At 39.4% G+C, this 16,130-nt stretch overlaps 1 protein-coding gene across 1 annotated transcript; it reads left to right on the top strand.

The window, feature by feature from the left end:
• The first annotated feature begins 5,139 nt into the window (after positions 1–5,139).
• On the top strand, positions 5,140–12,040 carry LOC137487776 (uncharacterized). The gene is made up of 2 exons (XM_073924520.1): positions 5,140–5,235; positions 5,451–12,040. The coding sequence occupies exon 2, from the start codon at positions 5,644–5,646 to the stop codon at positions 11,521–11,523; it is 5,880 nt and encodes a 1,959-aa protein (XP_073780621.1). The 5' UTR covers positions 5,140–5,235; positions 5,451–5,643; the 3' UTR covers positions 11,524–12,040.
• Positions 12,041–16,130: the final 4,090 nt, after the last annotated feature.

Below are 16,130 nucleotides of genomic sequence, written 5' to 3'. Positions count from 1 at the left end.
TTTTGGGTATAGGTGCCTGCTATGCGTGATCCCCACTAGGCGATCCCATATGCTTATTCCGCCACGGTTAAGTCCCCCCCCTGGGCGGACCCGTGTCTTCCCAACCACTCTTTTGCTATGCGTACTCCCCCTTTTTAGGGCTAGTCCATATGTAAATTCTGCCATCTATCCCCCCCTTGGGTAACGGATGGCCTCCGCAGCGTCCTCCCTATCGGGATTGCACGCTTCCCAACGTACTGTCGTATTTCCTAGAATTATCTAGATGCTCACGACTTCCCAAAAAATATATCTAAATCCGTAAAACTTCTGTTGAAGTAGGATAAATTAGGGCCAGGGACACGTTGGAGGACCGCGCCCCCCATGATGTGGGTGCGTCACGCTTGCTTGACTATCTCCTCATCGGGGGTGTTGGTAAGGTGCAGTCATTATGGCGCTTTCCATACTTCTCCCATTTCATGGCACTGAAGTTCCCCAACCGAAGGGGAACGTTCGAGGTTACAGAAGTAACCCTTCGTTCCCCGAGGAGGGGAACGGAAGTGCCATACTCCGTCGCCATAATGACTGTCCCTTAGCTGTTTGAAAGTCTCTTCAGCTTAAAAGGATGGCATCTGCTGGCTTCAGGTGTGCTTATATGCTGAGATAATTGCAGATGCCGCACACCTGCGCAAGCTTACGCTGCCAATTAATTTCATTCATTGGCCCGTTCAATACTCTCCAGACAAGCGGCTTCTGATCCGAATCCTCCCATTTCATGGCACTTCCGTTCCCCTCCTCGGGGAACGAAGGGTTACTTCTGTAACCTCGAACGTTCTCCAGCGATCTGCAAGGATTATATTGCAGGTGATCATGACAATGTCAATGTGATTAACATAACATGAAGTCATGACACAACATGAATTTTTAGATCCAGTGTGAACCTTTAATCTTTTGTTGGGATTTAAAGGTATTCTGTCATTTTTTGTAAGGTTATTATACCGATGCTTATCTTTCTAATAAGTTAATTTATTTAATTTTAAAATCCACAAAGCATTTGAACAAAATCTGTGCTTTAATAAATTCAAATGAATGCACAGTCTTTTTGTTAGCAATCAGCTAAACATTTGTAATTAGGGTTTAAGATTTTGTGTTTGAATTTAGTGTACTAAAATAAATAAGTTTACTGATCTAAAGTATGTAAACTTGTAAATATTAAACTCATATATATATATATATATATATATATATATATATATATATATATATATATATACATATATATATATATATATATAAGGTATCTTCTGAATGTGAAGAGAAGCGTAGCTGCTTATGGGGTCGTGTACATAGTAGTGTGTGTTTTGCGTGCACAAGTTCTTTATTTCCAATGGAAGCAGGCAGCTCGCGCACACATATTGGGAGCGCATATTGCACACGCTCGCATTTTCCAGGCGCACCAGATGAAAACTGCAAGTCAATTGACAAGAAGTGACTATTAAATTACTGAAAGATCTGCAGTTTATTTTGAATTTTTATAGATATATTTTATATTCGAGTAGTAGTAAGTAATTTGTAATTTATTACTTTATTAAAGTAACTTACACAACATAAAGAAGATGACGAACAATAAAAACTAGTTGACTTGGCATTATTGTATAATGTTATACAGTATATTACACTGACTCTTCTACTATGAATGCATCTTATGTAATGCATCATGCGTCAATTTTTTTCACACTCTTCATTCATCATACAACTCGCTTGGCTGTCCATGAGGATCAAATGACACACTTGTCTAGTTTGCATATCTTTCTGATTCAGTGTGTTCACTGCGGCCTTTCAACACCTGTGGTGATATTAAATATTTGTCAGCTTGTGGGCTGGAAATGTCCGATTCCATAACCCATGTGTTTTCGCCTCTATTGTCAATAAACAAAAGCTCACTGATTCCGGCCTGGACATTGATCCAACAGCTGCAGCTGCTTCTGAATCATCCTTTCCTTTTTTCATTCTTCTTTTTCACATCAGCGGAAGTTTTGAGCATCCTGTGCTCTGGTGATTTCCTGAGTAATGTTTCTTATTGGCCGGACAGAGAGAAAGTCAAGACATTTTTTTTATCCATAACTTTATGAACTTAGACACAGATTTTGTTTTTGTTTTCTTTCCTAATTGCTTTGCAGACATCAGGCTTGTGAAAGAAAGGCACTAGTGCTAAAGGGAATAGTTTCTGCTGACTTGAAAAGAAGGTGATATGCAATCTGTTGACAATTTAAGTACAATTTAATAGGGGTTAATGGTACATGGTCATTAAATGGTCAATAAAACAGCTTGTAAACAATATGTTAAATCATTCGGTTTTCCACAGCTCAACAGTTTGCTAGCTTCACAAAGAATATTTCTTTAAAGATTTGAAATACTATATATCACCCTATATTATTATAATTTACTCAATCTGGGGTGCGTTTCCCAAACACTGACATAACTCACGGCTGAACTATCATAGTACAATGCAACATTTGGGAAAATAATAAAGTAGTAGAATGTTTCCCAAAACCGTAGTTTCTCGCAGATCTGTCATTAGAACAATATTAGTTATCACATAAAACATCCATAAAGACACACTAAATTCAAAGTAACAACTTCTTTAGACAAAAACAAATCTATATTTTTTTATGCAAATTATATTGTTTTACATGCACATATTTAAAAAAAATCCAACATTAGTTTTGATAAAAACATGCACATTCTAAAACATTAAACCACATAGCTAAAAGTATTTTAATCTCATATATAAATCATATAAATCAAATCAATCGTTAATGGCTGTAATTTACAATAGGCTTGTTATGATTATCAGCAATCTAGCGGCTGCAGATTGCTAACGGACTACAAATCCGCCATTACATGAACTACATATTCCAGTCATGCACTGTTTACATGCATTGGTTCCTTATTCCATTGATTACACACAAACACATAGCTGATGCTGCATGTTTAGAACTGCTTGCACGGACTTTAAAAGCAGCACAGACACACACACACACTAGTTGCTGAGTCTTGTTATACTGCTTTTGTGAGCATTGACACGCATTTGCCTTGCCTTGTTTGTTTACATTGCCTGCTGCCTGCCTGTATTGATTATTCGCTTGATATTTTGACCATGACTTTGGATTTCCTGTGTACATCAGTTTGCCCATGTGTTGACTGTTGCCTGTCTGACCATTCTCATAATAAACCTGTGTTTGGAACCGCACTCTGTTGTCAAGGTCCAGTACACATTACAGAAAACTTAGCCACATAAGAAATTGGGCATAGGGGGATAATTGACCCTTTGCTAAGATACACAAAAACCACCACCTACTAATCATGGCTTAGCAATCGTAGCTATGCGCAGGGGCTCTTTCAAGCTTTCAAGCAAGGGAAACAGGCCAAAGCACTGTGTATATGGATTGTGCAAATCGGATATCCGGTATCCTAAAAGTTTGGACAGGGTGGTGGAACTTTTTCCTTTTCAAAACCTAAAACACAAGATGAGAAATGCCAGCTTGGATCAAACTCTGTGAGGGGCGCTAAAGGAGCGGAGTTAAGTTGGTTTTGTTTGTGAAACATTCAGTGATAGATGGCAATAACTCACACACCTCTTACTCTAAACAAATCTAAACTGTGTTTTCTACAAAAATACAAAGCAAGTTATGTTTCACAGCTGTCTTTTTCTTTTTTTCTCTCGCTATTATGAGCACTGCTCCTTTAAGTCCTCGCTATAGTAGTCGTACAACTAACAGTCATATTTCCATCTGTTTCAAGCTACGAATATTTGAAATTACATATCAATAGAACAAAACAGAGATATGATCACAATCTGAGCACTTGCGATTACTATACATCATCTCCAGCTCTTTTTGAGTAATTTATAAGCCTTGATGTCCATGTCAGAGCTACAATTCACAGATGTTTTCAGCAGTCTTTTGGAGAATTAACGTTAGTCATTGGTGACGATGTTATAACGGGTTAGTGTCTGCTTTTATATTTAGTGTCGGATTAATATTTGCTGGTAGGGAAAATCTATTTTTTCACTTCTAATATTTATTCTTTAATTTGCATTTCAGTTAATTTATTTCTTCCAATTAATTGCAAATTAGAATAGAAACGGTTTGAACAACACACAAACATATGTAAAGACAAATCCATCAATTTCTTTCTTTCTGACTGTTATTTTTTTGAATGTATGATGTAGAAGCACTGTCCATGCGTGTTTCTTCATCGGTTAATAACGCTATATTTCATTGCACAACAATTAATCTATCAGGATTTTTGGCGAAAAAAAAAGAAATTACGGTTTCATTTGTTATTATTAGATTATTTTTAAATCTCACCTATCCTGCTGTGCATGACCTGAGCTGTTGAATGGTAAGCGTATGAGGCGGATAGGATAACCTAGCTTCAATTTGGATTTAGTTATTTTTTAAGTGTTGCCTATTATTTTGTAAATATACCCCTGCAATGCACACTGCAGTCCTTTTTTGTATGGCTTTCTCGGATATCTCACCTGTTTGCCAAAAATGACTAATTATATCCCTGGATTACTTACCATATGTACAGCAAAATCTAATTATTTGAGATTTTCCACATTATCAATAAAAGGTTACCACACCTTAAAAGATTTCCCCACCGACGCTCTTAATGAAAACCTGATTTTTTCTAAATAAAGGCAAGACATAATTTCTCTAATCCAATAAGCATGAGTGAGAGGACAAGAATCCTTCCATTTTACCAAAATGCTTGTTAAACTGCAGAAGCAGGAAACCCGTCGAGAGAACTTAAACCCTCTCCTCTTTCAATAAAGTCGCCGGTGTGTAAGCATTTTGGATTACCAGTGAGTTATGTTGACAACGTTCGTGGTGTCGACAAAAAAAACACAGTTTTGCAAGCTCTGCTATGTACGTATTACGTACGGTTCGTCCGATAGACAACACCGGCATCGCGATCCTCCGCCCGCCCCTGTTGCAAATCCGCTCGCGAAAAGTACACACTCAGGCCCTGTTTACACTGTCTTTGCTTTTGAATGGTGTGCTGGTTCCAGTGTAATACCCTTTTGGTCCACTAGGTGGTAGTGTTCTGTTAATTTTATCATTATATTAAGAAGTGACCTTTCACCTAAACACCAGCCATTTTGAAACATTCAGTCGATGCTGACAGCCACACGGTCTCTCAGACCTTCATCTGTCTATTCATTTGTATTTCCTAATAGAAGCTTTGTCTGTAAGTACCAAAATATTTTATAAGGATTTTGTGTGCATTACAAATTAATATTGGGGACATATTTCATGCTAAACTTTACTTAGTAAGATTGCTTTAGATCAGCAGTTCATGCATCCACATCATTATAGTGATATTGTATGTGCGTTTCACTCGATTGTACAGTAATATTTCTCAAATTCTTATTTTGTAATGTTTGTTTTCTCTCTGTATTTCAGTTTTACTCTGTTCCACATACATTTGAAGTGGTGGTCACAATAAATCCATATTCAGTTCAGTATCTCAGTGGAAGGAGTTGTCTATCTGTCTAGTTGAAGAAGGGGAACTCTTTTACGAGGGCAGAATAGTAAAAAGACAAATACTGATCGACACATTAATGAATAGAAGATCAAGTTCAGCATTCATTTCAGAATGTCTTCATCTGAGAAACATAGTCTAAGAACAAGATCGGCATGTACTCGATCATCAAGACACTCAACCAAGTCTGCAGCAAGTGCAGCAGCATTGGAGGCCCGTGCGAAGGCAGAAGCTGCACTAACTAGAGCCACATATGCACAAAAAGAGATAGAAGTGAAAGTAAAGCAAGCTCAAGTACAAGCTCAGCTTAAAGTGGAGGAGGCTCGTCTGGAGGCTACACTAAATGCACTACAACAAGAAAGAGAGGCAGAAGCGGCTGCAGCTGAGGCATCAGTGTTTGAGGCTGCAGCAGATATAAGGGGCACAGATCAACTCTCTGATAATCAAGACCCACATTCTTCACACAATTCTCTGCAAAGAACTAAAGAATATGTTGAAGACCAGCAAAAATATAAAGAAGGTTACATGTCAGAGTTTGCAGAAACCACTGAACAGAAGCCACTAGCTTCTAATCTGGTTGATGTTCAACAGCCTCAACCCATCGAGCAAGATAATTCATTTAAAAGTATGCCAGCAAGACAGTCAGCAATTAAAATTGTCACTAATGCTGCTACCCCTCTTATCCCTACCACTCAGGCTGGAGCGATCAAAAGAGAAGGTGCAAACACATCATTGTTTAAATCAGCAGTGCCTGATGCACTACCTCCAAGACACAACGCTTCACTCACAAGCCCCCCACACTCACATTGCAATGAGCACTATAATGCTCGCTCAGAAGTGTTTGAGCTTGCAAAGTTTCTAGCTCGACGTGATCTTCTGACAGGTGGGCTTTCAAGATTTAATGACAAGCCAGAGAACTATTGGGCATGGAAGTCCAGCTTTTGCAATGCTATTGAAGGACTTGATCTTAAACCTAGTGAGGAACTAGACCTACTTGTTCAGTGGCTGGGTCCAGAATCGACTGAACATGCAAGACGCATTAGGTCAGTTCATATTACTTATCCTGATGTTGGGCTCAGCATGGTCTGGAAACGGCTAGAGGATTGCTATGGTTCAGCCGAAGCTATGGAGGCAGCGCTCTTTAACAAGCTTGAATGTTTCCCTAAGCTGTCAAACAAGGATCATCAACGTCTCAGAGAGCTGGGAGACCTACTCCTTGAATTAAAGATAGCCAAAGCTGAAGGTTATCTGCCAGGCCTGACCTTCTTGGATACTTCAAGAGGCATCAGCTCCATCCTAGAGAAACTGCCATTTAATTTGCAAGAAAAATGGATGTTGCAAGGAACTCGTTACAAACAGGAGTATGGAGTTAGTTTTCCTCCTTTTTCATTCTTTTGTGATTTCATTTGTGGTGAGGCCCGCATGAGAAATGATCACAGCTTTAAACTGACTACACAAAATGTGTCATTATCCAGATGTGAAAAATATCCAAAGGCAATCAGAGCTCCTGTTACTGTCCACAAAACAGAAATTGACAATGCCACTCAAAGAAATAAATTTAATAGGACAAATGATAACCTCAACAGACAATGTCCTATTCATAAAAAGCCACATCCCCTCAGAAAGTGTAGAGGTTTCAGGGAGAAAACCTTGCTGGACAGGAAAGCTTTCCTCAGAGAGAACTCCATTTGCTTTAAATGCTGTTCCTCGACTACCCACCAGGCAAAGGATTGTAAGGCAGTAATCCAGTGCTCTGAATGCAACAGTGACAAGCACATAGCCGCTCTACACAATGGTCCAGCCCCCTGGTTAGAAAAAAAGGATACAGAACCTTCAGCAGATTATGGCGGGGAGCAGGAAGAATTTCTTTCTCCAGTTGCAACATCTTCCTGTACAAAAGTATGTGGGGATCCAAATAGCAGAAAGTCATGTTCAAAGATCTGCTTGGTAAATGTATATCCAGAAGGTGAGCCTCATAACAAAAGGAAGGTTTACGCAGTCATAGATGATCAGAGTAATAGGTCTCTGGCGAGATCAGCCTTTTTTGAGATGTTTAAAGTTGAAGACAACACAGCACCTTACATGCTCAGAACATGTGCGGGCATTGCAAAGACTGAAGGACGAAGAGCTGATGGATTTATAGTAGAATCCTTCGATGGAAAGACATCTCTTGCTCTTCCATCACTGATAGAATGTAATCTCATCCCAAACAACAGATCAGAGATTCCTACTCCAGAGGCAGCACAATACCATAGTCATTTAAGATCGGTAGCCTCTAAAATTCCAAGTCTAGATCCAAAGGCCAAAATTCTGCTTCTGCTCAGGAGAGATCTCATTCAGGTACATAAAGTGGAGGAACAATGTAATGGACCACTACATGCTCCCTTTGCCCAGAGGCTGGCCCTTGGGTGGGTGATAGTTGGAGATATCTGCCTAAACGGAGCCCACAAACCTGCTACAGTGGATGTTTTTAAGACTCACATCTTAGCAAATGGACGCCCCAGCTACATGAGTCCCTGTCCAAACAGCATGTTTGTGAAGGACTATTTCAGTCTGCACAATGAGCCAAAAACTTCATTGATCCCCAAGCAGAAAACCTTATCAGCATCTGAAGAATGTTCCATTGGAGAGTCAGTTTTTCGCTGCACAAAGAATGATGAAAAAACAGCTCCCTCCATGGATGACTTGGCATTCTTGAAGATTATGGAAGATCAATTCCATCAGGATGAATCCAATAGCTGGGTTGCCCCTCTACCATTTCGCAGCCCTCGGCAGCGCCTCCCGAACAATAAGGTTCAAGCCAACAATCGTCTTATGTTGCTGACACGCAAACTAAGAAAGCACCCAGAGGTAAAGAAGCACTTTGTGGATTTTATGGGCAAAATCTTTGAAAATGGCCATGTAGAGTTGGCACCACAGTTACAGGAAAATGAAGAGTGCTGGTATCTGCCCATGTTTGGGGTGTACCATCCTAAGAAACCTGGACAGATAGGAGTGGTGTTCGACTCCAGTGCACAACATCAAGGAGTGTCACTAAATGATGTTCTCCTCACTGGCCCTAATGCAAACAATAGCCTTTTGGGGGTATTACTGCGATTCAGGAAAGAACGAGTAGCAGTGATGGCTGATATCCAGCAAATGTTTCACTCATTTGTGGTAGCAAAAGAACATCGTAATTTCCTACGATTTCTTTGGTATGCCAACAGTGACTTAAACAGTGAGGTGCGAGAGTATCGCATGCGAGTGCATGTTTTTGGTAACAGCCCATCTCCAGCAGTTGCCATATATGGACTCAGAAGAGCTGCTCTCACAGGCGAGCAAGACTATGGATTTGAGGCAAGGCACTTTGTGGAAAGAAACTTTTATGTGGATGATGGCCTTACCTCCTTCCCCACAGAAGAGGAAGCCATCAAACTGCTCAAAGACACTCAGGAAATGCTGGCCCAGTCTAATCTGCATCTTCACAAGATTGCTTCAAATAAAGTGGAAGTTATGAAAGCATTTCCTTCAGAGGATCTTGCAAAGGAGTTAAAGAACCTAGATCTGAATACTGGACTCCCATCAGTCCAAAGAAGTCTTGGAGTGAGTTGGGACATGAGTGAAGATGTGTTTATCTTTCAAGTTGCAGATCAGATGAGACCATACACCAGACGTGGGGTTCTGTCAACGATAAATAGTTTGTTCGACCCATTTGGGTTTGCTGCACCTGTTGTCATTCAAGGCAGACTTCTACTCAGAACACTAACCACAGAATCTTGTGACTGGGATGCACCTCTATCAAGTGAGAAATTCAAGGAATGGAAGATTTGGAGAGACTCGTTAAAGAAGCTTGAGCTTGTCAAAATCCCTCGCACATATGCCACCATCTCTCTTCATCAAGCGCAAAGAAGAGAAATGTGTGTCTTCTGTGATGCGTCCACAAATGCCATTGCAGCTGTCGCATACAGCAAAATTACCAGTATAAGTGGTAATGTAGAAGTTGGATTCATATTTGGCAAGGTTAAACTAGCTCCGCGACCAGAGATCTCTGTCCCTAGACTTGAACTGTGTGCAGCTGTTCTGGCTGTGGAAATAGCTGAAATTATTGCAGACGAAATTGACATCAAGCTGGATGTTGTGACATTCTATTCAGACAGCAAGGTTGTCTTAGGTTACATCTGTAATAGATCCAGGAAGTTTCATGTGTATGTGCACAACAGAGTGCAAAGGATTCAGAGGTCCACACACCCTGAGCAGTGGAAATACGTCCCAACCGATCAAAACCCTGCTGACCAAGCCACAAGATCTGTTCCAGCAGCTGATCTTTCCCATAGCATGTGGTTGACTGGTCCCAGATTCTTGTTTAATACAACACAGGAAATGTCTCACACAGGTCCCTTTGCCATGATACATCCAGATTTGGACATTGAAGTACGCTCCCAGGTTATTTCCTGTGCCACTCACACTTCAAGAAGAGAGTTAGATCCCAAACGCTTTGAGAGATTCTCAAGCTGGCATACACTGGTTCGGGCAATAGCCAGACTTGTGCACATAACTCATTCTTTTCAGAAGGATAACGATAAAAGCACTTGTAGAGGCTGGCACATATGTGACAAACCCTGCTCAGTAGAAGACCTTGAAAGAGCGAAGTCCATCCTCATCCATAGTGTACAAGCAGAATGCTACTCAGAAGAGCTGAAATGCCTTAAGGGAGGCAGGGGCATTCCAAAACAAAGTCCTCTTTGCAATCTAACACCTTATGTAGACGAACTCGGCCTGCTCAGGGTCGGTGGCCGCCTCTCGCAAGCGAGCCTTGATAGAGATGAAGTGTGCCCAATAATTCTCCCCGGACAGTGTCACATCACATCTCTTCTCATTCAACATTATCACAAACAAGTTGAACATCAGGGACGGGCCTTTACTGAGGGTGCCTTAAGAGAGGCTGGCTTCTGGATCATAGGTGGCAAAAGGCGCATCAGTAGTGTGATTTTTCAGTGTGTAAAGTGCCGCAGACTGCGAGGGAAGTTTTTAACTCAAAGAATGTCTGACTTACCTCCTGAAAGGCTCAGCATAGACCCTCCATTCTCCTTTGTAGGGGTGGATATTTTTGGACCTTGGATGGTCACCTCACGTCGAACTAGAGGAGGACAAGCAAACTCAAAACGCTGGGCAGTCTTGTTCACATGTATGAGCACAAGGGCCATACATATAGAAGTCATAGAATCAATGGATAGCTCCAGCTTTATAAACGCTCTCTGCCGTTTCTTTGCTGTTCGAGGTCCGGCAAAGCAGTTGAGGTCAGACTGCGGTACCAACTTTGTTGGAGCGTGCAAGGAGCTAAAGATGGAGGCAATTACAGATGACAGGAAGGTACAAGAATATCTGAGTAACAAGAGCTGCATTTGGATATTTAATCCTCCCCACTCATCCCACATGGGGGGAAGCTGGGAGCGTATGATCGGAGTCTCAAGACGCATCCTTGAATCTATGCTACAAGGAATCGCACCATCAAAGTTATCCCATGAGGTTTTGACCACCTTTATGGCGGAAGTCACAGCTATAGTTAACAACCGTCCACTAGTGCCTGTGTCTACGGATCCAGATGCTCCATTAATTCTTACCCCAGCAACTCTACTGACTCAGAAGTCTTCAGCAGTTCTTCCTCCGCCAGGAGAATTTGGCGAGAAGGATCTCTTTGTTCGTCAGTGGAGACAGGTTCAGAGCTTGGCCAATACATTCTGGAATCGTTGGAGGAAAGAATATCTTGCCACCTTACAAAACCGCAGAAAATGGCAAAATGAGAGCTCCAATCTACAAGTGGGAGATGTTGTGCTGTTAAAAGACAGCCATGCTAAGAGGAATGACTGGCCCATGGGAATTGTGATGGAAACATTTCCTGGGAGAGACGGGAGAGTAAGAAAGGTTGAGGTCAAGGTGGTAAAAGACGGAGTGTCCAAGACGTTTTTACGACCTATATCGAATGTTGTTTTACTGTTGTCTCCAAAGACTGAGTAAACATAATATGAATATCATTGATGGCGTCTTCCAGACACCAGACGGGGAGTGTGCTGGTTCCAGTGTAATACCCTTTTGGTCCACTAGGTGGTAGTGTTCTGTTAATTTTATCATTATATTAAGAAGTGACCTTTCACCTAAACACCAGCCATTTTGAAACATTCAGTCGATGCTGACAGCCACACGGTCTCTCAGACCTTCATCTGTCTATTCATTTGTATTTCCTAATAGAAGCTTTGTCTGTAAGTACCAAAATATTTTATAAGGATTTTGTGTGCATTACAAATTAATATTGGGGACATATTTCATGCTAAACTTTACTAAGTAAGATTGCTTTAGATCAGCAGTTCATGCATCCACATCATTATAGTGATATTGTATGTGCGTTTCACTCGATTGTACAGTAATATTTCTCAAATTCTTATTTTGTAATGTTTGTTTTCTCTCTGTATTTCAGTTTTACTCTGTTCCACATACATTTGAAGTGGTGGTCACAATAAATCCATATTCAGTTCAGTATCTCAGTGGAAGGAGTTGTCTATCTGTCTAGTTGAAGAAGGGGAACTCTTTTACGAGGGCAGAATAAACGGCATTTTAGAACGACAACGATTGGACATCCACAGTGGCGTGTAGCATTTCTGAGCAGCCCTTCTTCCTCTCTACATCTGAAAATGCACATCACGTGACCACACAGACACAGGCGCACTCACAGCCTCTGCTCGAGAGAGCAGGTTTAGGCAGTCAGAGGACTGCTTTAATCTTTCACTCACTTGTACTTGTCATTTTAGCGAACACCTCAGACACTGTTGGCTGGTTCCTGTTGGTTGTGCCTCTTTTTTACCGACGCCATTATAACGACACAGATCACTGCCTATTCACGAGTCCCGCAGAAAAAAGTGATTTACAGGTGGCAATTATGTGTGTATCTTGCCTTTATTCATTTACTGTATGATTTGTTTATGGGTAAAACAAAGACCATGCAGGTCAGGTAGTTTAAACGGTAGGCTACAAATAATTAATTGGTCAAATAATTAATTGGTCAACCGAAAATGCAATCGAATTGAGGATTTGGAGGATCGTGACACCCATAATATAGGACAATAAATATGTAAAAGACTATAAATACGTTAAGAAAAACACATACTATACACATGTACACAGTCAAAAAGGTGTACACAGTTTTACTGTTAGTGGAAAATTATTGTAGGCAAAGAAACTAGTGAAAGAACATTTAAATAACCAAAAAAGCAGTGGGTTTTTAATTCATTATGACTTTAAGTTGTCTAATTTAAAGTGAAATATAGCCTAAGCTAGTTAGCAAATGGTGTTTTCTAGTTACTAAAAACTGTAGCATGTATGCTAATCTGAATCTTTCAACCATAAACAGTGACACATCAGACTGTGTCAACTCAGGTTTGTTTGGATTAGTTTGTCAGCAACTAAAGTACAACTATGCCATGGTGATCCAATATGTCAGGGTTAAACATATTAGCATTGCTACCATAATTTGCATGCCATAAGTACATCACCTGAGTAGCAAGAAGACATATTAAGTACTGAAAAATCTATTCACCAATAATGGTTCTACTAAGAAGCTTCGAATCAAACTTGATAAAGAGCAATTTTGGAACCACAACAGTTTCATTAAAAAGCAACATGAGGTTGGTGATCCACAGATTGAGTACCTGTATTTGCAGGGATATTGTTTGTTTTCAAGTAGGCTTTTAATTTTGCTTTAGACCTTCTCCTGCACGCCACACTGAGTTCTACAAAACAATCAATGAAGCATGTAATTGTCCTTGCAACTCTTGTTTACTAAAGTGTCGTATTGCACTATTCATGGGATGTCATTGGCACAATCTTCGCCTTTCTTTGCAAGAGTTATTCTCTGCAACATTGTGTATTAGTTTGAATAGACTTGAGCGCTCTCTGAGAGACCATTGAATAGACTCTGCAGGCTATTATCTCTGCCATTTAGACCTGTTGGCCACTTAATGTTATAGTCTATAATGGTGTATGATGTGGTCGTTGCAGCAGTTGAGATATAACGTAGACCACAAATGGAGGGAAAAAAAGCAAGGCAGGAAATATTGTCACAGAAGAAAGATCATCTTTCAGACCGTGTGCAGAGTCAGGGTTCATCACCTGCCGCATCAGCATCATTCAGGGCCTTTTCCTGACGGCGATGTTTTCCTGATTATCAGAGATGAAGGATTTGGCTGTGTTTTAGCACACTGTCTGCGGGGAGACTGTGGCCTTACTGAACATTGTTCAAGGATGAAAAGTGGTCACAGTGGGACTGCTGAGTGTTGTCGGTTTCTTCAGGGGAAAAAAATGATAACAGTTTTGTGTTGCATTTCCTGTCGCAGAATTCATATTTGTTTTTGTTTTGTTTTTTTGTAAATCACTGTAAATTAGGATCACAGCAAACTGGAGAATGGTTATGATAAGATGTTTGTTTTTATGTGTTGTCTAAATCAATATGCACTAATTTGCACACGTTTTACGAAGGATAATATGAACACTGAACAAAGCCAGATTCAGATTCTTTTTTTGTTAACATAATTGTCACGATCGGCAGCAATCTAACACTTGCACATCATCAAAAAACATTCTCAGTCATCCAAACTACATATCTGCCACTGAAATGGACTACACATCCCATCCTGCACCTCACACACACCAGTTCCTCATCACGCTTGATTACTCACTCATAGCTGGAAACTCATCATGGACTGAATACCTGGATTATACATTCAATTTAGTTCAGCTTTATTTTTATAGAGCTTTTACAATGTAGCCTCACTTTATTTTTCTACTTTTCTTCCTTTCCTTTTCTCCTACTTTCCATTTTATTCTCCCTTGTCTTTTCTATTTCTTCCTTTTCTTCTTATTCTTCTATTTTCTTCTTCTAGATTCTTCTACTTATTATTATTATTAATAATATTGGCTCTCTTCCTAATTTTCGAACCTCCCCTCACCTCCTCACTATCATCATTAATACTATTGCTTCCACTTTTGTTACCATTATTAGGATTATTGCTTGGACTTGTCCTCCTTTTATCTCTTTATTATCATTATCATAAGTATTTCTGCCATTGTCATTAATCAGGTTGCAGTTTTTGTTCTTGTAATAGTGGTAGTAGTGATTGTAGAAGTAGTTGTGGTTGTTGAAATAATAGTTGTAGTAGTATCAGAATTAGTAGATGCTGTAGTAGCAGTAGTTGTCATTGGTGTAGTAGTATCAGAAGTAGCAGATGTTGTCGATGTAGATATTGTAATGGTGGTAAATGCTGTTGTAGTAGTATCATTTGTAGTAATGTAGATGTTTTAGTAGTATCAATATTAGTAGTCATTGTAGTAGTATCAGATGTAGTAGACATGTTAGTAGTAGGAGTTGTAGTAGTAGACATTGTAGTAGTCGTCGGTGTGGCTGTAGTAGCAGCAGTAGTGGTTGTAACATTAGTAATTTTCTGTAGTAATAGTAGTTGGTGTAGTACTTGTAATAAATTATTATTTTTATTACTGTTCTTGTCAGTCGTTATTACTGTTGTCCTTTTCATTATTACTGTCATTACATTACTATCATTGTTGTCACTCATTGTTATATATATATATATATATATATATATATATATATATATATATATATATATAAATAAATTTACCATTTTCCTATATTATATGTGTAACGACAGGGAAAGTGACAGAGACAACTGGAGGTAAGATCCACAATGCAGGTTTATTCAGCATCAGGCAAGCATATATATATATATATATATATATATATATATATATATATATATATATATATATATATATATATATATATATTTATATATATATATATATATATATATATATATGTGTGTACTCAGACTATCCAACTAGTTACATTTACATGCATGCACACACGCGCACACATTGTGTTTTCATGTTTTTGATGTTGTTTTGTTTTCTTTGTATGTGATCCCATTTTGTGCACTACTTGCATATTCTAAAAAAATAAAGAAATAAAAAACAATGTAGATTGTCTCAAAGCAGCTTAACATAGAAGTTTTAGTAAATTAAAAACTGGACTGAGATAGTTTCAATTTCAGAGCTGAAGTTCAGTTCAGTGTGGTTTAATTTTCACTGCTGAAAGTCTAAACACTAAAGATGTGCAGCTCTTCAAGTCCCACAGCATCTGCTCAGGATACAGCCTGGTCTAGGATTATTGAGACCTCGGGAAAATGAAAAACAGACATATGCATAACATATGCGTAGATGCCGTTCAAATTATAATGTCTTTCGTGACGTGTTCCCTGCTCCTGTTGCTCTAATTAATGCAGCCCAACAATCCTTTAGAGCAGTGGTTCACAACCTTTTTTTGCCTGGGACCCCCTTTTTCCCCAGAACATATTGTAAGACCCCCCTCCACATTTATTGATATTATCGCTAATATAAGTTTGTAGTAATGATGACAAAAAAATTTGTTTTCAAACAAACAATATGTTTGTTACTATATCTACATATGTTTATGCACAAATAATAGCCTAATGTAAAATATTGAAGCAAAACATCAGTAGGCCATTTATGACTGAAAAGTCGTTTTCTCAAAGGATGGC

The sequence above is a fragment of the Danio rerio genome, chromosome 2 (genome assembly GCF_049306965.1).
Source record: "Danio rerio strain Tuebingen ecotype United States chromosome 2, GRCz12tu, whole genome shotgun sequence".
Lineage (NCBI taxonomy): Eukaryota > Metazoa > Chordata > Actinopteri > Cypriniformes > Danionidae > Danio > Danio rerio.
This window is presented reverse-complemented; position numbering and strand designations above follow the sequence as displayed.